At 38.3% G+C, this 21221-nt stretch overlaps 1 protein-coding gene across 3 annotated transcripts; it reads right to left on the reverse strand.

Moving 5' to 3' along the window:
* Positions 1-680: 680 nt before the first annotated feature.
* Positions 681-16953, reverse strand: LOC104439882 (carbon catabolite repressor protein 4 homolog 6). Of its 3 annotated transcripts, none has more exons than XR_005549854.1 (16): positions 16746-16953; positions 15711-16269; positions 14399-14565; positions 14080-14145; positions 7269-7321; positions 6505-6586; positions 6359-6405; positions 5571-5652; positions 4483-4575; positions 4332-4364; positions 4132-4220; positions 3035-4034; positions 2837-2922; positions 2518-2602; positions 1981-2165; positions 681-966 (listed from the first exon to the last, which is right to left on the reverse strand). XR_005549854.1 is itself a non-coding variant. In XM_039310183.1 (15 exons), exons 1-15 carry the CDS (start codon positions 16833-16835, stop codon positions 2082-2084), a joined length of 2616 nt encoding a protein of 871 aa, XP_039166117.1. In that variant the 5' UTR covers positions 16836-16953; the 3' UTR covers positions 1944-2081. The 3 variants fall into 3 exon arrangements, 1 of the variants encoding a protein (XP_039166117.1); XR_005549853.1 differs by lacking the exon at positions 681-966 and adding an exon at positions 1399-1847; XM_039310183.1 differs by lacking the exon at positions 681-966 and having other exon boundaries at positions 1944-2165.
* Between the last annotated feature and the right edge of the window lie 4268 nt (positions 16954-21221).

A 21221-nucleotide genomic window follows, 5' to 3' on the forward strand; every position in this document is an offset into this window, starting at 1 on the left:
ATAAAAAAAGTCCGGTCTTCTTTCATTAGCTGGAGCTCCGGATTTTGCGGCAATCATTGTGAGATCTGTAGTGATTTTGTCATGTTCTTGTATCATCGAATGATGTGCAGGGTCAACGATTTGCGGCGGTCTTGAAGGTGAGGACCTGAACTTTTGCAGCGAGTAGGGTCCAACACGAACCGTCTCTCCCAGCTGGATTCAGTAGGTATTAGTGCTTTTGCTTCCTTTTATTGCCCCCAGCTGCATCTTTATTCTTTACAGACCATGCCAATGAAAACAGCACAATTCCAACGTACGTTAGGTGCTGGAAAAACAACCACCCGGACAGGTGGGGAGTGTTTGGCGTCTTGCCTCATTGACAGAAGCAATCAAAGACCGGTCAAGCTACGGTTCAGAAGAAAGTTTCAAGAGTTTCGCGAAACAAAGTTGTCCGCTTGTGTATGTATAGATAAACCGTCTGTTGTTGCGCAAATCCGGCGGGCCCTGAACTTGTTGATGGACGAAGAGAGCCTTGGACCTGCACACCGCTGAGAAAGGGAAGTATTTGGGCGTGGCCTATAAGAGATTCTCGGATGCTTAAATCAGTTTATATTCTAAGGAGAGTATACGGAGCGTACGGAGCAAGTCCAATGGGCTCCATATCTATTACCGCCAAACTCTCTAGTGCATTGATCCAGTACTTCATCTCTGTAACTCGAAATTACTAAGCGTCCTCACTGCTACATGAGAATGAAATTCAGGGGAAAAACGTACTCATTCACCCGAATGGATCGAGATCCTTCCAGAGAATTTGATTAAATTTTACCCCGACACCGTGACACCCACATGATCTCAATCCATCAAACCACCCGGCTGACATCGACATATAATATTAAAAAGAGACCATTCGTAATCCTAAAGTGGTAAACGCAGGCAGTTAAAGATTGCGCGTTTTGTCCCTTTCAAATGGCCTCAGCTTCCTGAAACCTGTGAAGGGTTTTTGAAGGATACCATTAAAATATGTAAAGAAATTGGGAAAAGTAAGGAAGAAGAAGAAGATTATGTCAAGAGTTCTAGATGATAGACATGGTTCACTAAATTCAAATCGACAAGCAATCCACAAGCAGCGTTCTCCATGACAGTTTCATTGAATTTCTAGAATTTCCTCACCAGAGGCTTCGTTAGGCAATCGTTTTACACCAAACATTTATTTTCTTTATCAGAAAAGGTCTTTTTTGGAAAAAGTCAGAACCCATGTAAAGATAGCGAAATAGGTAGAAACTCACGTCAGTTGTAAACATGGTTCGCAATGTCAATCGGTCATAAATCCTTATCAAGAACCTCATCTTCCCAACTATCCCAACGACTATGATGAAGATATCTCTCATGGGAGGAAACTAGTCTTTGCTTCTAGAGAAGTAAACCAAATTAAACATTTGCATGCAATACATGAGACAAAGCTTCTTAAATGTACATTCCAGAGAGATGGGCTTCACAATAACTGAGGAAAGCTAGTTTTCCAAGCCTAACCTACAAGTTGCACAGATAAAAATGGGTCATATGGATGCTACTTCGAGATACCCATGGGCCACAAAGCCCTCGATCCCAGGTGAGAAAGTCTTAATACAGAGATATGTGCAGAGGAAGAGTTGATTGACACTAAATTATATGACGGCAAAACAGTCGACCAGAAGAACTGCAGATGCCATCGGCTGTTAAATGCATCTAATGAAAAGATACTGACATAAATCTACAAGATTTTCTTCCAGAGCTTCCTGGAAGACGTTTTTCAGTTTTGAAGCAGATTTCTTTTTGACCTGAGACATTCCTTGTCCTTCATTCCAGCTTCAGGAACTCTTCTTATGCAACTATACAAACAGTGTCAGAAAATCTAAACGACAAATTGACTAATCAAAATCTCCTCTAATCTGTTAAGAAGGAATCCTAGGTGATGACTACCCCAAAAATACACCAAAAATGCATAAAGAAGGAAGAAGAAACCTGAAACAGTCAGGAATGAACTCCAACACCGAAACTAAATGCTGCAGAGCCGAAGATAAATCAGATGTCTTCACAACTCTCAGGTGCCAAAGGCTGGTCTATTACTGAACTTCATTCCTTTGATCGGCTGCACCCTTTGCAAGCGCCAATTCAGAAACTAGGGCAATATGATCACTACCCCACTTCTGAAAAAAAGAAGGAGAACGACCAAAAGGTCTTCGTCGTCACAAAACAAAATTCTACACTCAGCAAAAGACTTATGCACCTTTATCACATTTATCCTTAGTTTTTTTACTGATTAGTAACAAGGTACTAGCTTTGCAATAGCATCTAAAGACAATCTAGAATGCTGAGGAATTTCAAAATGGTAGTCCAATCCACGATAGGTAGCATGCATTACTAATCAGTTCAGCCAAAAACAAAAGGTTATGAAATAAAATTTTTAAGCTGGAAAACAGAAATCATGAGTAATTTATCTATAAATGATCCTCTGTTCTCTTTGTAACTTCCTAGGTGTTGCAGATTCAAGCCATATACCTTGGTTGGGAACCCTGTTGTCCATTGCATAGCCTGTTTGGGTATAGGAGCAAGCACCCTTGTCGTCTGCAGACCTTCGGAATGCCTGGATACAAGATTATAATCATTAAGTTTTCCAACAATATCCACCATCGGAAAGCACGTGAAACATCAAGAAACTAAGAATGTCTATGTATTCCATAGAACCATTTGAAATTTACTTAAAGCAGGACAAAGTGATGCAACCTCATCAGCATGAGGAAAATAATGCCTTCCTCTTCATTAGTTCCTCTAGTTATCAAAGGTCTCGAGTAGGAATTACTATGATCTGAGGACTTACCATATGTAGTCAACTGTACCCAAGAAGCATCGATTGTAACTGGTGACAATGGGTTCCCCATTTGTGTCTCTAGTCCCAGAAGAATCCTGCATAGATGCATGCAATGATATCTAGGTCTGGACTCCTTTTATGCAGTCTATTATTCAAGAATACTAAAATAAACAAATCAAGAAAGAATCTTGAGAATGTATAATCTACCTCTACTTCTGCATATGTGCTCTTAAGTTTGAGGGGATGCTCCAAAAAAAGACAATCTGCACTGCCAGTAGCTGTAGCTATCTCCATTGGTGTCCACAATGAAGGATCATAAGTAGAGATCTCCCCTTCAACAGGCTCAAAATCCAAACCAGATGAAAATTCCTTGACAATTCGACTACCAGGAGAGGAATCTGCACCTTCTACGCTGTGTAATGCAGATAAGAATGTGGCATCATCCTCATAAGAACATCCAACTTCCGTGCTAGATTCTTCTGGCTCATATAGAGATAAATTCTTCAGTTCCTCATCTATTATTGCATCCACGGTATCCCCAAGTAACTCACCATGTGAGGTTGAAGGATTATCTTGTTTGTCATTGACTGATGGAGATATTACATGCCCTGCAACTTCTGATGAAGCGGTTTCTGCATCATCAGAAGTAGACTTTTGGCTTGACAACACAAACGAAGTGATCTTTGCATCATTTGAATCTAGAGATTCAACATCTATAGCAACCCTAGTACAGTCTTCGCCTGTAAAGGAAGATGTTGGTAGAACATCCGTGCAATCTTTTGCTTGCAAATTATCTAGATCAGATAGCTCAGTGACACATGAAGAAGCCATCTGAAAATTACATTTATCTTCGCCTGAATTGACATCATTGAGAGGAAACACAGTTCCCCCAACCAAAGTATTTGAGTTTGGTTCTTTGTCCAAATAAGTATCAGAAGGTAATCCATTTTCATTTGCAGCATCATCTGCTGGATTCTGTTCAGAGTCTTTTCCCAGTTCATAATTTAGTTTGCTGTCATCACTTGCACCCTGCCTGTTTGTGCAAGAACTAGCAGGGGATGCTGGATCACTGTCCGTACACCTATGCTGAGATGGGTCAGACACATTAAGAGAATTTTCCTTATCGTTATCTTGGTTCCTCTGCTTCTGCTCATCCAAGGTAGAATCTTTTAGCTTATTGTAGTTCACCCGGAACTGAGGTTGACCACTGCAAATTTTCGTAAAGAAGAAACCATATTGAAATCAGAACCCTTGGCAAATCCGAATTTTCCTCTTACAGCTTTAAATTCTGATCCAAACCTTACCGAGTGTTTTGACTATCTGGTATTGTTGGACGAATTTCTGCAGAGGCTTGACCAGATACTTTATCTCTATCTAGTCCAGACAAACTTAACTGTCAAATCAAATGAAGCACAAATGAGTTAAGAGGCACACAGCACTACCACCCACACACCTACATCATTTCCGAAATAATTGAAAAGGTAATCTAACAAGTGAAACTTACCTTCTGTTCAGATATGAAGTTGTATAGAGGACTCTGGTACAGCATAAGGAGAAGATGGTAATGACATATTAGAAGTTAAATCAGTTGGAGAACAACTAAATAAGGTTTACGGCATGAAAGCAGCACTAGAAATAAGGAATCAAGAAATTACCTTTGGAGTACAATTGAAATCTCCACAAAGAACAACAGGAGCATCAGCCCAAGCTCGGGAGACAGCATAAGCCCTGTCCAGAAGAACCCTTATCTGTTGAACAGATGCAAAATATCAACATCAACTACTTTGTCTACAGAACACCTAGGTTTTTATCTAAACATAATACGTTGTATAGAACACTTTTAAATAGAAAAAGATCTGGATCATCTTTACTGAGTCCCAGGGTGTTGAGTAACATAATATGTATTGTCCAGAGCAAAAGAGTTTCACATGTAACCTCCCATCCCACAGTATGTCCTCTCGTCGAACTCAATGTGGGACTCATGGAATCGAAATATAAATACTTAAAACTTGTACATAGAACGTGGAAATGTGAAGATACAAATATATATGTTCACTCTTAAAGAGCAATATGTATGCAAATCTAGCTTTTCAGATATTATTAACAATCTTTCTTCAGATGTTCATCATGATTTTTTAGCTTGTAACTTTGCAATATGATGTAATTTACTTTAAAGTGGATGCCCCATAGCCACACTCAACACTCATTCACATGAAACTTGAGTTTGTGCAAACCCAGGCCAAATATTAACCAAGCTGATATATTTTGAGTCAACTGACTTGAGATTTTTTCTGGAGGTCTGCAGTGAAAGCCAAGGGTTTGGGACCAGTTTGGTTATTTTTAATTTTCTATTTTGGATTGTGATAAATCTCTTTGATTTTCTCGCAATTGTGAGTGTGTGAATCTCTCTATGCGTTATATAGTGAATATATAGAGAATTCTCTGCTCAACTTGTGTATTTCAAATTTATTGAATTCAACTCATCTATCTCCAGTGAAGGTAAGCAAGCCACATTAATTATGGGTCATTTCTCTGTCTCTCTTTCCTTTCAACCTCTTTTTTTGGCTGGACATGGAAAGGCCTACCTTGAGCAGTACCACAAAAAACGCCTAGCTTCCAAATTCAGAAACATAGTTGACAATTAATAGAATAGATAAAGAAGAATAAAGCCACTTGACCAAATGGCTATGATAGAATATTATACTGGATATCCAACCATTAATCATCTGAAGACATCAAATACCTGACCAAGCTTTATTTCTCCTCTTTTAGGATTGTAGAGCACGTGAATGTTACAGACCACGATCTTTCTAGAACCTGCTGAACTGTCAATAACACAACCAAATGTAATACACAAAAATGATAAAAGCTATCATGACTTCTAAATAAAAAGGAATGCAAAGAAACTTAACCGCCCGTTCAACAACACACATAATCATCAAAATAGGCACCAGGAAGCGACAAATTCCCATCACAAAGGATCACTTCAGAGTGCAAATAAATCTTGCAGTCGCATCTCAATATCAACTTTTTTTCCTCTTAAGTTTCAATATTACCTTGGAAAATTTTCTTTTTCATTTTAACAGCTTTACTATCATCATGCTAGGAAGAATGCACCACAGCTTTTCAGATGTTAATGAAAGTCATAAAATTATTCTATAATAGAATTATGCCAAAGGAACAGCCACACTTTGCAAAATATTTCACTGTTCTTGATGTTCAAAAACTATATCTAACCCGAAACAAGAGCATGACACGGAAATGAGATAGAGGAAGAAGCAGCAAGCACCTTGGTTGGTTCAGCAATTCTGAAAATGAGACTAAATGGACTGCTTAAGAGGAGAAGAGCAACAAGCTAACTGATTTTTGCATAGCTTTCTCAACTTCCATTACTAGTACTCAATATGGAATGTGTCCATCCTTATTACGTAATTGCATCTCCGTTACTATGTACTGGTGATTTGTGTGTCTTTTGTTGTTCGATTGGGGCTTGGTGAGAGAGAGAGAGAGAGAGAGAGATCTTAGTATTACCTGGCGGATTGATGTGCTGTATTTCCAGTCCCATTTTCACTCAATAGCTGTCCATCAAGAAAAACAGTGAGTATAAAATGAGGTATAAGTAATCACACTGAATGTCCCTGTTCTTTTTATCTCCATTTATATTAGGTTTGATGTACCTCAAGCACGCATATCTGAGCAACATTATCCCGAAGCCCCAACTTGTTGAACTCAATGCATTCTTCCTGAAGCAACTTGAACCTAATAAAGAGAAATCAAATTAGTTCATAACCACATTCTCCAAAATAGTTTGATATTATCTGGAAAACTGCGTGGAGTTTGAAGAGAAATATATAGATCTCTTACAGAAGATAAAGATAAAAGAAATTGGCACTGTTACAAATTAATAAGCTCACGATCTTATGAATCATGCGAAAAGGAAACTAATATTAGCACACACCTTATATCCATCTGTATCCACAATTGACGTAATAGAATATATCAAACACAGAGAAAAAGTTAATCCTCCAACTATAAGCCACTTGAAGAAAGGGATATAAGCCAATGAAGGCTTATATACTCCCATATTCTTCAATAACAAATTACAGTGGACATAACTGAAGGTACTTCTTGTCAAATGAATCATTAACATGGCCTAGACCGGCTAGAGCTAAAATACTCGCATGGGCATCATGCTTCTAACAGATTCAATTACACCCTGATCCCACAGCTTAGCACGCCTAAAGTTCTGTGGAAAGGGGAAACAGAGAGAGAGAGAGAGAGAGAGAGAGAGAGAGAGAGAGAAGGAGGGAGGAGAGGAGGTATAAACAAGGGGAGGCATAAAAAGAAAGCCAAGAAGCTCACTGAAAATTAATGCTTGACGGAGCTAGATCAATCAAATTAAAATTGTTCATAGTCGTGAAGGGAAAAAAAAAACATTTACCTTGAAGCACGCCAAAAGATTGCACAACCATCAACTGGATTTCCAGTCCGCATCTACAAGTGAGCAAAAAGTGGAGTTATCTCCATTTCCATAAATTACTTATCCTCTGCAACTTGTCCAGAGATATAAGTCATAATTTATGGTGAAATTTGAAAAGAATATTGCAAGAAAAGGCTAGATGCTCACATAAAATATCCAATTGGTGTAACAACTAGAATTTATTATTATTATCCACATATGATGTTGTTCACGTAATGAAAATAACATCTGATTCAGACATGCATTGACAAGATTCCTTTGTCTAGATCTAACTGAAGCCATTTTCAAGCCCCCAGCCTAGTCAACCACGCATTAGGACACAATTAAGCATCCTTTATCAACTCTTATCCTTATGCAGTCTTGCTGAGATTCAAAATCAATGGCTATCTCTTTTCAAGAAATTCTAGTGCATCTTTACTCTGTTTAACCTTTTTACCGTGTCGCACTTGTTGTGTTGGATTAATCGCAGCAAGCTACTAGAATCTAGCCTAAGCTCCAAATCAAGATCGACTGGTTCCATAGTTTTCATCCAAACAACAAAATCGAGAAGGGAGCAAACCAGAGAATAAGATTCTAAAACTAAACATGGATAGCCGAGTGACACCTCCCCAAAAATAAATCTACTCTTCCAGCATGTAAGACCTCTATGAACAATCGCACATATCATACCCTAACCTTCATTGAGAATGTCTTGAATTCTATATGGGCTTGGACCAACGTTTAAGCTTGGAAGCATGTTATAGATTAAGAAGTTGAAACAGAAAAAGTCTTTATTTTTTGAGCCACCTTTTATAATCATTGAATTTTACAATGGATTTTGCTTCTCCATTCCCTGTGGTTTTTCCTGCAAGAGTTTTCCACATAAATCTGTGTGTTTTTATTTTTCTCAGTTTTAATTTTGTTGTAGCTTCTGCATCAATCATAACAATCTCGTATTGGAGCCATAGGGATTCTTGATCTTCTGGTTGTGGCTTCAAGTTCAACAACAAGATTTGACGTTGAGATCTTCAATGGGAGTGGCAGTTTCAACCTACAGCAAGTTTGCATGTTGGCTATTTTTACGCAATAGAGTTTGAAGAAAACTTTATTTGGGAAGAAGTTGAAAAGCACGCTGGATGAAACCTAGGAAGAAATTGGATGAAAAAAGCCCTGTCTACTATTCAGTTTTGTCTCATGAATGAAGTTTTGCAGGAGGTACTAAATCAGAAAACAGATGCACGTTTATGGAAGAAATTGGAGATTTTTTTTTTTTTAATAAATAAAATCCCTCACCAATTGATTGAGGCTCAAGCAACAACTTTTCACTCTTTGCATGGCTGAAGGTGCTCCTCTTAAGTCTCATATTTTTGAGTTCAACGCTATTATCTCTTAATTAAGAAGTATTGATATTGAGATTGAAGATGAGGATCAGGCTCTCTTATTGTTAGTTTCACTACTATCCTCTTATAAGAATTTTAGAGAGACCATGATTGTTAGTAGAAAAACTATTGATCTTGAAGATGTCAAGACTAGTCTTCTTAATAAGCTAAAACTAGACACAGAATTGACTTTTGAAAGCAGTAATGATCATGGGGTTGGTCTAGTTGCTAGAGAAAGGTTCATTGAGAGAAGCAATGGTGGTAAGAGCAAATCCAATTCCAAGCATAGGGATCTGATTTGAAAATGTTGTAAGTTTTAAGGGGTGTATCTAGATAAATGCCTGAAACTGAAGGCAAAGCAGCAAAGAGAAAATTATATGACTCAGCAAAATCAAGGGATGCAAATCGGCAAAACAATCAAAACTATTAGAATAGACAGAGTCAGGGAAACGAAAATCCCACTAGATCTAGAGTTGCTGAAGAAGAAAACAAAGATTAGTTATTGGTTGTAGATGATAAAAACATTAAGTGGTAGCTGCCTACTGCCCCTTTTGGCTGCCTACTGCCCCTTTTGGCTGCCTACTGCCCCTTTTGGCTGACTACCTACTCAGGCCCTCCTCATGTCCTACGGTAGGATCGAAGCTGCCTACTGCCCCTTTTGTAATGATGTGCCTGACTTGGTTAATCACCTCTTTTTTGGCTGTCGGGTTACTTTGGGAGTTGCCTCCTTTTGGGCGGCTAGGTGTGGTATTCCTTGGAGGAACAATCCATGGGAGGAAACAATTATCTGGGTCTCGGCCTTGCTATCCGGCAAGGACTTCCATAATTGCATCGCCCGCTTTTCTTTTGGTGCTTTATGCCACATTGTGTGGAAGAACAGAAATGACATCCTCTTTAGGGGTGCGCAGATTTCTACTTCTTCTATGAAGATGCATCTCATGAAGGTGGTCAAAGATAAAGCATGCACCTTAAAAAATGTGGAGGATTCCCCAAGAAACAGAAGATTACAACGCTCCTGGGAATTGGACCCTGCTATCTTCACAGTTTGATGTGTAGCCGGTTCATGGTCTTAGTGTGTGTTGTTTTTCTTTTGTCGTCTTTTGGCCGCTTGGCCTTTGCCCGGCTTCCTTTCACTCTTTTGAGACAGTTCTTTTGAGTGCGAGTCTTTGAAGCCGGTTCTTTGTTTTTTTTGCCCCCCCCCTTTTATATTTATATTACTTCTTACTTACCAAAAAAAAAAAAAAACATTAAGTGGTAGCTGTACTCTTCATTCAAGCTGTTCATACTGCATGCGTCCTAATCGTGATTGGTTCTCCACGTACAAATAATATAATGGTGAAGTTATTCCAATGGGAAACAACACTAAATGCAAAGTAGATGGGATTACAACTGTCAGCATTAAGATACATGATGGAATAATTAGAACCTTGGACAATGTCAGACACGTTCCTGATTTGAAGAACCTTATCGCTTTGGGTAAACTTTATGCTAACATTGCTAGTTGACAGCTAGAGGTGAAGTTATCGAGATTATGAGAGGTTCACTTCTATTGAAGAAAATTGACACTTTATATTAGCTACAATGCACCACAGTTACCGGTTCAGCTGCAGTCTCATCCATTATGACAGAATCAGACAACACTAAATTATGGCATATGAAATTGAACCATACGACTACTAGAGGGATGGAAGAGATGAGTAAGAGATGTCTTCTAAGTGGTCTAAAAATTGGGAAATTGGACTTTTGTGAGCATTGTGTTTTTGGAAAATAAAAAAGGGTCAATTTCAAGACAAGTTCATACAACAAATGGCACTTTGGATTATATTCACTCTAATCTTTGGGTTCCTACGAAAGTTCTTCCGAAAGGCCTTGATTCGAGGTATTTACTCATTTTCATTGATGATTTTTCAAGAAATGTTTGGGTCTATTTTCTACAGCACTTATTGCCTATCTCCTCTGCGATACCTTTCATTGACAATTCCTTTCAATTATTGATGTTCGTGTTCTTTTCTTATTGCTTTTTTGTTTGATTTTTATTCCTTTGAATGATTTTTTGCCTATTATATTAGTTTTCTATTGCTCTTTTTGTTTGGCAATCTTCCTATTGATTTGCCAAAAAAGAGAATTTAAGCAATGGAAACATTGATTGAGAAGCAAATTGACAAGAAGATCAAGCAGTCGAGAAGACAAAGTAGGCTGAAAGCTTGTGAAGGTGAGTTTAATGAGTTTTGCAAAATTAAAGGCATTGTGAGGCATCATACTACAGTGAATACACCACTGTATAATGATATTGTAGAGTGCATGAACAGAACCTTATTAGAAGAAACTAGGTGCTTATTGTCTAATACCGGTTTAGGCAAATAGTTCTAGGCTAAAGCAATTAATACAACTTCTTGGTTGATAAATCGTTCTCCTTGCACATCTATTGAGTGCAAAACACCTGAGGAAGTATGGTCAAGTAAACCTACTGATTAGTCATCTCTTCGAGTATATGGAAGTCCAGCATATGCACATGTTAGTGAAGGTAAACTAGAACCTACAGGGAAAAAAAATGCATCTTTATTGGTTATGCTCCTGGTGTAAAGGGTTATACTTTGGTGTACTAATTCATTTAAGATTATTATCAACAAACATATTACTTTTGATGAACCTATTAAGCTCATCCTAAGAAGGAATCATCTATTCCTTGTGATGAAAATCCGTAAAGAGTTGCAAAGAAAGCATAGCCTAAAATAATTTCTTTGCAACCAATTCAGTCGTCTATAGATAATATTTAGTTTAAAAACCTAAAGAGGAAGATATTCTATTGCCAGAGATAGACCAAGAAGAACTGTGAAGCCTCCACAGAAATATGTGATCTCAGATTTCGATGCTTATGCTTTTTGGTTGCAAAGTCAATAAAATATAACGAGTCAAAAATGTTCAATGAAGTTGTCTCTTCAAAAGATTCAGCAAAGTAAGAGATGAAATCTCTTGCAAAGAATCAAATCACCAAAAGGAAAGAAAATTGTATGCTGTAAATGAGTTTTCGAAAGAAAGGAAGGATATCCTGGAGTTAAAGACATCAAATTCAAATCTCGTCTGGATGCTAAAGGCTATAGTTAGATTAAGGAAGTTAATTTTAATGATGTGTTTTCACCTGTCACTGAACACAACTCCATTCGAGTTTTCTTGCGTTAATTGCTATGCATGATTTAAAATCTGAACAGCTCGATATGAAAACAGCTTTCTTACATGGTATACTTATGGGAGAAAATCGATACGAGTCAACCAGAGGGTTTCCAATTTGAAGTTAAAGGAAAATCATGTTTGTCTATTGAAAAAGTCTATATGGCTTGAAAAAATTGCCAATATAGTGGTATAAAATGTTTGATTTATTTATGGTACAACTTGGCTATTTTAGAAGCAAATACAATAATTGTGTATATCTTTGCCAACTTTCAAGTGGCTCGTTCATTTATCTATTATTTTATGTTAATGACATGTTGATTGCAGCAAAAGATAAATATGATATACAGAATTTGAAGGCACGATTGAGTGCTGAATTTGAGATGAAAGATTTTGGTTGAAGGGAAGAAAATCCTAGGCATGAAAATTTGGCAACATTGAAAAAGGTTCCAGAAAAGTTGCATTGAGAAGGAGTTAGATCATTTTGACATGAAAGATGCCAAACCAGTAAGCACTCCTCTTGCTGCTCATTTTATATCATTAGCTAATTTATGTCCACATACAGATAAGGAGATAAAAAATGTCACATGTTCCAAACTCTAGTGCAATTGGTAGTCTTATGTATGTCATGATTTCTAGTTGACCCAACATTTCACATGCTTTTAGTGTGGTAAGTAGATATTTATTATGGCCAGGTGAAGTTCATTAGCAAACTATGAAGTGGATTTTGAAATATTTGAAAAGTACTCCTAATTTTGGTTTAGAGTTTGAAAAAATTGGTGACACTCTTGCAAAATATGTTGATTCTAATTACGCTGGTGGCCTTGATAAGAGGAGGGCTTTGACTAGGTACATCTTTATCATTAGAGGTTGGGCACTCAATTAGAAAGCTACTTTACAATATACAGTTACTTTGTCTACTACAAAGGCAAAGTTTATGACTATTGTAGAGGTATTAATGAGGTCATATAGTTAAGAGGCTTATTTGGAGTGCTCAGTGTAGATCATGGTGTGACTGTTGTTCATTGCAATAGTTAGACTGCTATTCATCTTACTAAATATCATATGTATCATGAGAGGACAAAACACATTGATGTATAGTACTATTTTATTTGAGACACTCTTGCTGATGGTTAAATGAAGGTCTTGAAGAATGTCACAGACAATCTGGCCAATATGTTGACGAAGCCCTTGCCTATTGCCAAATTCAAGCATTGCTTGGATTTGGTCATTGTCTGTTGCGACTGAGTTTTACTCTAGTGGGAGGAGAAGCTTGTTTGTTGCTTATGTAGAAATCAAGCCAAGATGGAGATTTGTTGAATATGTCTCGAATTCTCTATGGCGTGGCCCAATGTTAGGGCTTGGGAGCAATATAAATATTGTTCTTCTCAAGTTATTAGGTTAAGAAGTTGAGACAAAAAGAGTTTATTTTTTGAGGCACCTTTTGTAATACTTGAATTTCTAGTGGATTTTGCTTCCCCTCTCTGCGAGGTTTTTCCCACAAGGGTTTTCCACATAAATCTATGTGTTCTTTATTTTTCTCAGTTTTAATTTTGTTATAGCTTCCACATCAATCACAACAACTTCCATATGTGAATCTCACAAAATTTATGTGGCTACATAGAAAGTGAAAGGGAGAAAAATAAGAAGTCTAATTGCATGAAGAAACAAAACATAATTGATGCATGTGCATTCAACTGCTACAGGGCACAAAATCCTTTGTCTCATGCCAAATGCAAATAGAACTCAAAAGGAAGAAATAGGCTTGGAGAAAACATTTAGAATATACTGCATATCAATGGGGGTTAGGACAAGGATTGCATGTGTCAGCATACCTTTCTAATGCCTATAAATGCCCAAAGTTAAATTTTTCTGCGGAAGTACAATTGATAACTAATAGACAAGATCACAAATAAGATAAAAAAGAAATGGTATATCTTGGCAACTGCCTTCTTGATAGACCTACCAAAATCACATAACACATTCGAAATAAAACAAAAGAAGAATGTAGATTCCTTTACTAAAAACTTGTAATTTAAGAGCAAATGTAAAATGTGGAGATGAAAATCCTACATTCTACCAACAAGACATAATATAACTATAGTCGACAGCACTATATAGAATTAACACCACTATGTATCTCATCTTCTCATTTAGTAAGAAATAGGTGAAAGCTCCTAAAGAAATGCTAAATGAATAACTACAGTAGCTACAATTCAAAGACAAGATCACATGTTTCCACATACCTTCCAAATGCCACAGTATCCTCGTGGCTTTAACTCCTCCTCCAGGTCGTGAAATTTATCAACCTCCTGAAGAGAACAAACACATGTTGCTAATGAAAAAAAAGTGCAACATCATGGAAACCCTTGTCTAGCATTCCTTTGAGGTAAGTTCTAGCCGACATGTTCATGTCAAACAAGAAGTAATAAGACTGTCTGTCATTGCCTCTAACCTTGTCCGTATTTTCCTTTTAAATTCTTCAATTAACACCATCAAACGAATATGAAACACTACCGCATAAATGCACATGCCATAGGCTTTAAATAGTGTAAAACAAGGAACCTGAAAGCACATTATGTCAGCAGACCATAATCCAAGCTCAAATAAGATACTTCTCTTTCTCCACTGCCAATCCAGCATATGGCGAGGTATATGATAGTAGAGTTTGCTTCGATGGTTTATTGCAAGATAGTCAGCCAATATGTTGTATGACAGAATAACAAACCGCTCTGCAAAGATGGCACCAATCTAAGAAAGGTTAGATTCGACCTAAGTAGGGGGAAAGAGTTGGTAACAAAAAATTGCAGGTATGACTGTGAGAAGGCATTGCATGAGGATCTTGATCTCAAAAATCTGATATTGTTTCGAGATAAATAAATATAATGGTTTTTTAGCACAATCTACGATTGAAAGTTTAATTTCAATGAGTTTAGATGAATATTGAATTCAAGGCATAATTATCAAGCTAAACATGCATATATGTTTAATGAGGAGCTATACCATTTCCCCCAGTGAGATATATGTCTCATACAGAATTACTAATTCAGGCAAAGTCCCACACCAGGCAACTAAAAAGATATACTGGGGCCTATAATGGGGTGAATTCCCTCTCCTGTTAAGCTAGCCATTTGGGATGAGTTCTTTCACCCTTATAATGCATCAATATGGTATCAAAGCCACCCCTTGGACGCCCACCTTCCAGCACTTTGTCCTTGGGGCTGCAGTCCCTTGGTGGTGACCCAAGGAGTCGTTCTTGGAGCTGTTCTGCAAGCTCGCAAAAACCTTGAAGAGGGAGAGAATGATGCAGGCAAAGTCCCATATTAGGCAAGATATTCTGGGGCTTATAATGGGGTGGGTCCCCTTTTCTGTTAAGCTAGCTTTTCAAGATGAGTTCTTCCACCCTTTGTAACAAATCAATTACTTTCACTTTCTCCAGTCTTCTTCAGAAATATTTGATAAAATTAAGACTCTCACTGTAGCTGCAAAATCCCAAATCGCATTATAGGAAAAGCAACCAAACCTGGGAGTCTCAAAGATCACCAATAATGATATAAATTTGACTTCCATTGCTAATCAGTATCTGATTATTATATGTTAAGGCTATGTTTGGAAAGATGAGGAGGGGGGATACCAGAGGTGTCAATGGAAAATGGGTTTAAAATATTAAATTTTCCACTATACATCCCCCACCACCATGTCCCAAACAAAGCTTAAAAAACCAAGCTTGCAAATTTACAGAGTTCATGAGTAAAATTCAGCAAGCTTAAGAGTTATTTCCTCCACAATCAACAGATCACACACAGCATCTGCTAATACGGGGTGGTGTATCTTAATAATTCTCATTGACAAAAGCATGGGACACATGATTGCATACCACAGTCAGAAGGTGGCTCTCTTTTCGCATATTCCCAAATTCGAAAGTCAGGAGGTCTTTGCGGTCTAGACCTTTGCTCTTCTGATGTCCGAGCAGCTAAACTGCAATCAGATTGTGGAGGTCTCCTGAATGGCTGATTTTGTTTTGATGGCCGTTGCGGCTGAAACTGTGGATTTTGACTATATTGCCGGGATTGCTGTATACTTTGACCCTGATTATAGTGCCGGGGATGGTGGAATTGTGTATCATGACTGTAACCAGAGGATAACCCGTATGACTGGCTCTGAACAAAATGCCTTCTTGAATTGACTGGAGGCCGATACCCAGCCTGGATGGCGGAATCACCGATCTCTCCTTGTCGGAATCCACGATTGGCATCCTGGACAGCATGGAAGTGAGAATCACCGGAGACGAAGTCAGCCCTTGCTCCTTGCTGGAATCCTCGGTTTCTATCTTGGACTGGGTGGACATTGGACTCACCACTTGAAAATCGCCCTCTTCCACCACCGCGCGAGGAGTCAGAGAAGCTCCTTTGAGATGGATATCTACCACCACGGTACTGTAGGATGAAACCAATATCCGCTCACATGCATTAGTAGGGCCACAAAACCTTAGTCATATCCTAACAAAAATCTAGCTTGAATGATTGAATTATAGTGTTCAGTCGACAAAAGTAGCGGCTCATCACTGAAAAACCAGTTCCAATCCTAATTGATATGACAAAATATATACGCGACCGAGACATATATAATGCCAAACTCATCGCTTGAGACGGCAATGGAACGGAAGTTCTCAATGCAGGAGCTTGAACAGCATAATTATTGGAAGCGTGAGTCCTATGAGCCGAGACGACATTCTATGGAATTCCCGAATCATGGAAGTTGCGCGCGAGCGCCTAAAGATGCTATTTCCCTTATCAAAGACATCGACGACGGAGCTCAATCACAATTCACCAATCAGTTCAATGTAAATTGAACAGCAGCAGTTGCACACGGACGAGCGCAACGCTGCGGCATCGGCGAGGAGGAAACTCACCTTGGGACGAGGGTACATGGCGGAGCTTGCGGCGGCGGAGGCGGCGGCGGCGAGAGGCGAGGGGAGGGAGGAGCAGCAGCAGCGCCTCATGGAGAGTCTTCCAGCGACGGAGCACACGTCATCGACACGGCGACGTCGGCGGAACTTCGGGCTGCTCTCTTCCTGGCTCGGACTCGGATCGGAGATACTGGATTGAGCAAAAGATCGGATTTTTGGAGCCCAAGATTTTGCTCTCTTCACCCAACGGCCCAACACTCTGTTTTTCAGTCCAGGGTGAAATGGTAGCTTTTGTTTTGAGGACAGGTCGGTTTCAAGATCGATCCAAGTTTCACTTGAAATTTTGGATCAGATCTCTTCAATTTTTGGAACTTAAAATGTACCTTATACATCTTGAAACCCGGAACGTACCTTATTAATCGATAGAATTGGCTAGGTTTCGTTTGTTTCCTTTTTTTGTTCCCTTTTTTTGTCTCATTTTTAGTTAAGTAAGATGAACACAGCAATAAAAATCCTCATTCGTCGATGGCAACAATCCATAAAAGATGAATATGAAAAAATAAATTCAAAAAATGTAATATAAAACCTAAATTATAGAGCTTTGATCTTCAATCATTCATGAAAAATTGATCCAAATTATAACCACCTGAAATCAAAAAGGTATTTATGGTGAATCTAGTGATAGGTTTCATTTAGTGCATCAACATTCGGAAAGACAGCTATGTGTATGATATATGCGCAAGAACAGAGGTTTGTTTTCTGCTCCTATCTTTCTGCTGTAGCCAAAAAGAAGTGGAAAAGAGAAAACAAAAAACTTGCAAGAAGATGTGATATCTCAGAGATTGTTCCTTAGAAATTCATTTTGGGCAGTTGAACCTTCTCAAAAAAGAGATGAGGATCATACATTGTTTTTGTGAAAAAAATTCGATTTTTCCACTGTCTTGGTATGGTTTCTAGTGTTAGTTGTCCTATATTAGATCAGATTTGCATCTGAAAGAGTTTGTATGCATGATTCCGTTCAATCCAATCACTGCTAATTTCCTGAGAAACGATGCAGAACAATGTGATGGACAGTGAAAAGAAGGTGAACCGGGTGCCCACAAGGGATGAGGAATTCGATTTTAGAGCAGCACATTGGACCGACCTCCACGGCAAGACTGAAGTCAAAGTCAAAACTTGAGTTCTCAAGACTAATAACACCATCAAGATAAGCCGTAACTTGCTTGTCGCAGAAGATGGGCGGTCTTTCTTTCGTTCGACAGAGTTTCTGGCCCGAACTTATACTGGATCTTTCTGAAACCAATGAATTTAGGCCCCGATGCCATTGTTTTATCACAACACGTGAGCTTGAAGTGTGAAAGGATAGCGACTGTTTTTGTGCATGGCGAGGAGTCCTCGATTTTTCAGGATGAGAGAATTTAGAAACCATGTCAGGGATCAAGAGAGCTTACCGTGAAATTGGGAAATGTCTGCACAATGAACTGGGTCCTGGGACTCATAGCATACAATATGAACTATTGAACAATAAGGCTTAATTGGATTTGGTACATTAATTAGCTTGAGCCTGAACTGTAGGTAATCTTCTATTATAATCTTAATTCTTCTTTTTTGTGGTAAAAGTTTTGGTCTTGTGAAAACATTGCTGAATGCTATTGTCTTAATCAGGAAAAGAAAGAACATGTGCCAAAATGTTCATCTTCTCTGCAATTTTGCATCAAGTGAGTATAATATTAGACGGCAATTGTAACCACCCGCTCTAAAGAGAGCAGGAGTGGTCACTGGAGCTAGAGGGTCTGTAAAATGAGTGGCTCCCGGCAAGTTTCTAGGATGACAAAGGGAGTAGGAATAAATCAAACTATACACTAAATAGGGGAAAATAATTCTAAAATATATATATTATAATATCCCTGAATTAATTCACTCAATCTGACAGTGCATGTGAATATGGCTCGTATACACCAAGTGCATATACATGATTCTCTCCAAGAATCATACGAAAATTATCAACTTTGCACTTGAGTTTTTTCTTCTTTTTTTTTTTTTTTTTGCTTTAAGTCGTGTCCCAACAGTTTGCCCAACCTCAAAGATTTTTCAATATCATCATGAGCATGTGAAGGCACATGAAGCAAATTGCTAGAGTAAGATACCGATCGAGGCAAGATGAGATATGCCAGAAAAGCTAACCAAATTAGTTTGGTTTCTTTTAGAAGTTTTTTTTTTCCCCTTTGAATTGTCTCTTTAGAAGTTAGGAAATGGGTTTTGATCTAATAACATACATATTATACAAATAACACTTCAACAAATTGTACTTTTCACTGGCAATGAACTAAATAAAGTCTCGAAATTTTGATATATGATGTACCAATATTTCTAAATGGTGACAAGTTGAGGGGACGAGCAAACACTGTCACTCCACTGACTTGTTTGCCTGGTACTTATTATAACTTTTGTAATAACATGTGCCCTACTCTATACAATTTCATTCGAGATTTTCACGTCTCCCCCTCTCTCCTCCAAGCTTAGCATTGCGATTATTTTTGTCTCGACTTCCTAAGTTAGATATGCTTCCACCAATAAATTTATGGATAAATGTTCAGTCATTAACCACGAGACAACAAATATCAGCCAATATAGAATGCATAATCTACAATGTACATAATAGAAGAAGATGAGTAAGGGATGTTTGTTGGAGATCCTTTCACGTTCCTAATCCTCAAACGTATGGTACTTCTGGTGCACCATCCAAATTTCATGACCCCAATCACAAAGAGTAATCCCCTAAAAAGTCGAAGTACTATACTATTTGGTTTGGACGGACTGAGATGTCTTGGCAGCTAGTGTAAAGGATTTTGAATCAAACCTAGCTAGCAGAATATGCTCAATTTAAGCCTAAAGGATCCCTAAGAAATCTCCCTGCTAATTTGTAGTTATGAAAGAAAAGATGATTTTAGCCAATGAGGCAAAACCTCAGGTTACCATTCAGATATAAAACGGGTCTTGCATCAGTCGGCCAAAAGAGCCATAGAAGTATAATATGACATTTAGGGTTTTGTCAACCCTTCGAATACACTGAAGAAGGTAAGCATGGCCCAATCAATTAAGTTTTTGCGTCATTGATGATGTTCAAAATGAATATTGAATAAAAAATGAGCTGTTGGTCCTGTCTGTAAAATCAGCTACTTTTTTGTTTAACTAAGGCTCCCAATCAAAGTCTACCCTGCAAAGGAGGATGCAAAAGAGAATCACTCCACCTGTTGTCAAATCTTCGAAAGTTCCAACTTACACAAAATCCTTATGTCATGCCCCAATCTTTGGGCATGCACCCATCCCTCACTTGGTCAATTAAATAGCAATGTCCCAGAACGCATCGCCGACCCATTCTATTTTAAATACGCATGCGGAAGCATATAAATAATCCTTAGACAATGAAACAATGTGATAGGAAAGTATGACTAAGTTTTTTTACAAAAAACCTTTTTATAAACACACAGGTTTACACATGGAAGCCTACAAAAAGGAATCGACTTTCAACAAAAGATAAATGTCTTAGGACTAACTAGCCGGACATGCTCGCCGATTCTCTAGGCTTCACCTTCTGAACTTCGGGCCTCGGGTCCCCCACCACTGTCAACTAGGGGTCTGCAAATGGTTATACAATAATCAATGAGACAATATCTCAGCAAGTTCAACCCCATAAGACTCGATTAGGAGTAAATACGCCTTAAGGGCTATCTAAGCACATCACGGGTTAGAGGACTTACCTTGGCCTCAATTCCACCCAACAAGTCAATATTATTTACAGATGTCTCAAATCATATCAACCAATCAATTCATAACATCAGATCAAATCATTGATCAATCGACTCGGTCGATTACATGTCTTCACGACCCTTTCTTGGTCAGCTCATCTCATACTATCTATAAAGTTCGCTTATATTAAGACTGCTTTCTGCTAAGCTGCCATATCGCCCTTAGGCTGATATAGTATACCGACAATGCTCAATCTAAGTTGATAAGGTATACTGCTTTTTGCTAAACTACCATATCGCCCGTAGGCTGATATAGTATATCGACATATTCCATCAAAACTAATTGAGATAGCTAGTATAAGCACCTAGAGGGGGGTGAATAGGTGCACAAACAATTTTTCGAGATACGGAAGTGATTCTAGGCAGACGATAGAAAGGAAAATACGATTAAAGTAAAGTAAAGGTTAGGGAAGAGAAAATTGAACACAAGATTTATAGTGGTTCGGCTTATTCCAAGTCTACGTCCACTCTTCCGCACTGACAGCCCACCGGCTGGATTTCACTATGAACAAAAGAGAAGTTACAGCACAGCTTTTCCTTGATTCCACAGTGTAGATGTTCTACCACATTTCCTCAAGGTTTCTCACGAATATAGACTCTCTTTTGTTTACAAGATTTTGCTCAACAAATGAATTGACTAAGAATAAAGAGCTTCAGACTTTGGAATTCT

This window comes from Eucalyptus grandis, chromosome 3 (genome assembly GCF_016545825.1).
Source record: "Eucalyptus grandis isolate ANBG69807.140 chromosome 3, ASM1654582v1, whole genome shotgun sequence".
Taxonomy (NCBI): Eukaryota; Viridiplantae; Streptophyta; class Magnoliopsida; order Myrtales; family Myrtaceae; genus Eucalyptus; species Eucalyptus grandis.

Coding starts and splice junctions, on each gene's coding strand:
- LOC104439882 (XM_039310183.1), bottom strand. CDS start 16,835: ATGAGGCGCTGCTGCTGCTCCTCCCTCCCCTCGCCTCTCGCCGCCGCC. Junction 14,566..15,710: donor AGAGCCACCTTCTGACTGTG/GTATGCAATCAT, acceptor CCATCTTTGCAG/AGCGGTTTGTTATTCTGTCA. Junction 4,221..4,331: donor ACTTCATATCTGAACAGAAG/GTAAGTTTCACT, acceptor TTGATTTGACAG/TTAAGTTTGTCTGGACTAGA.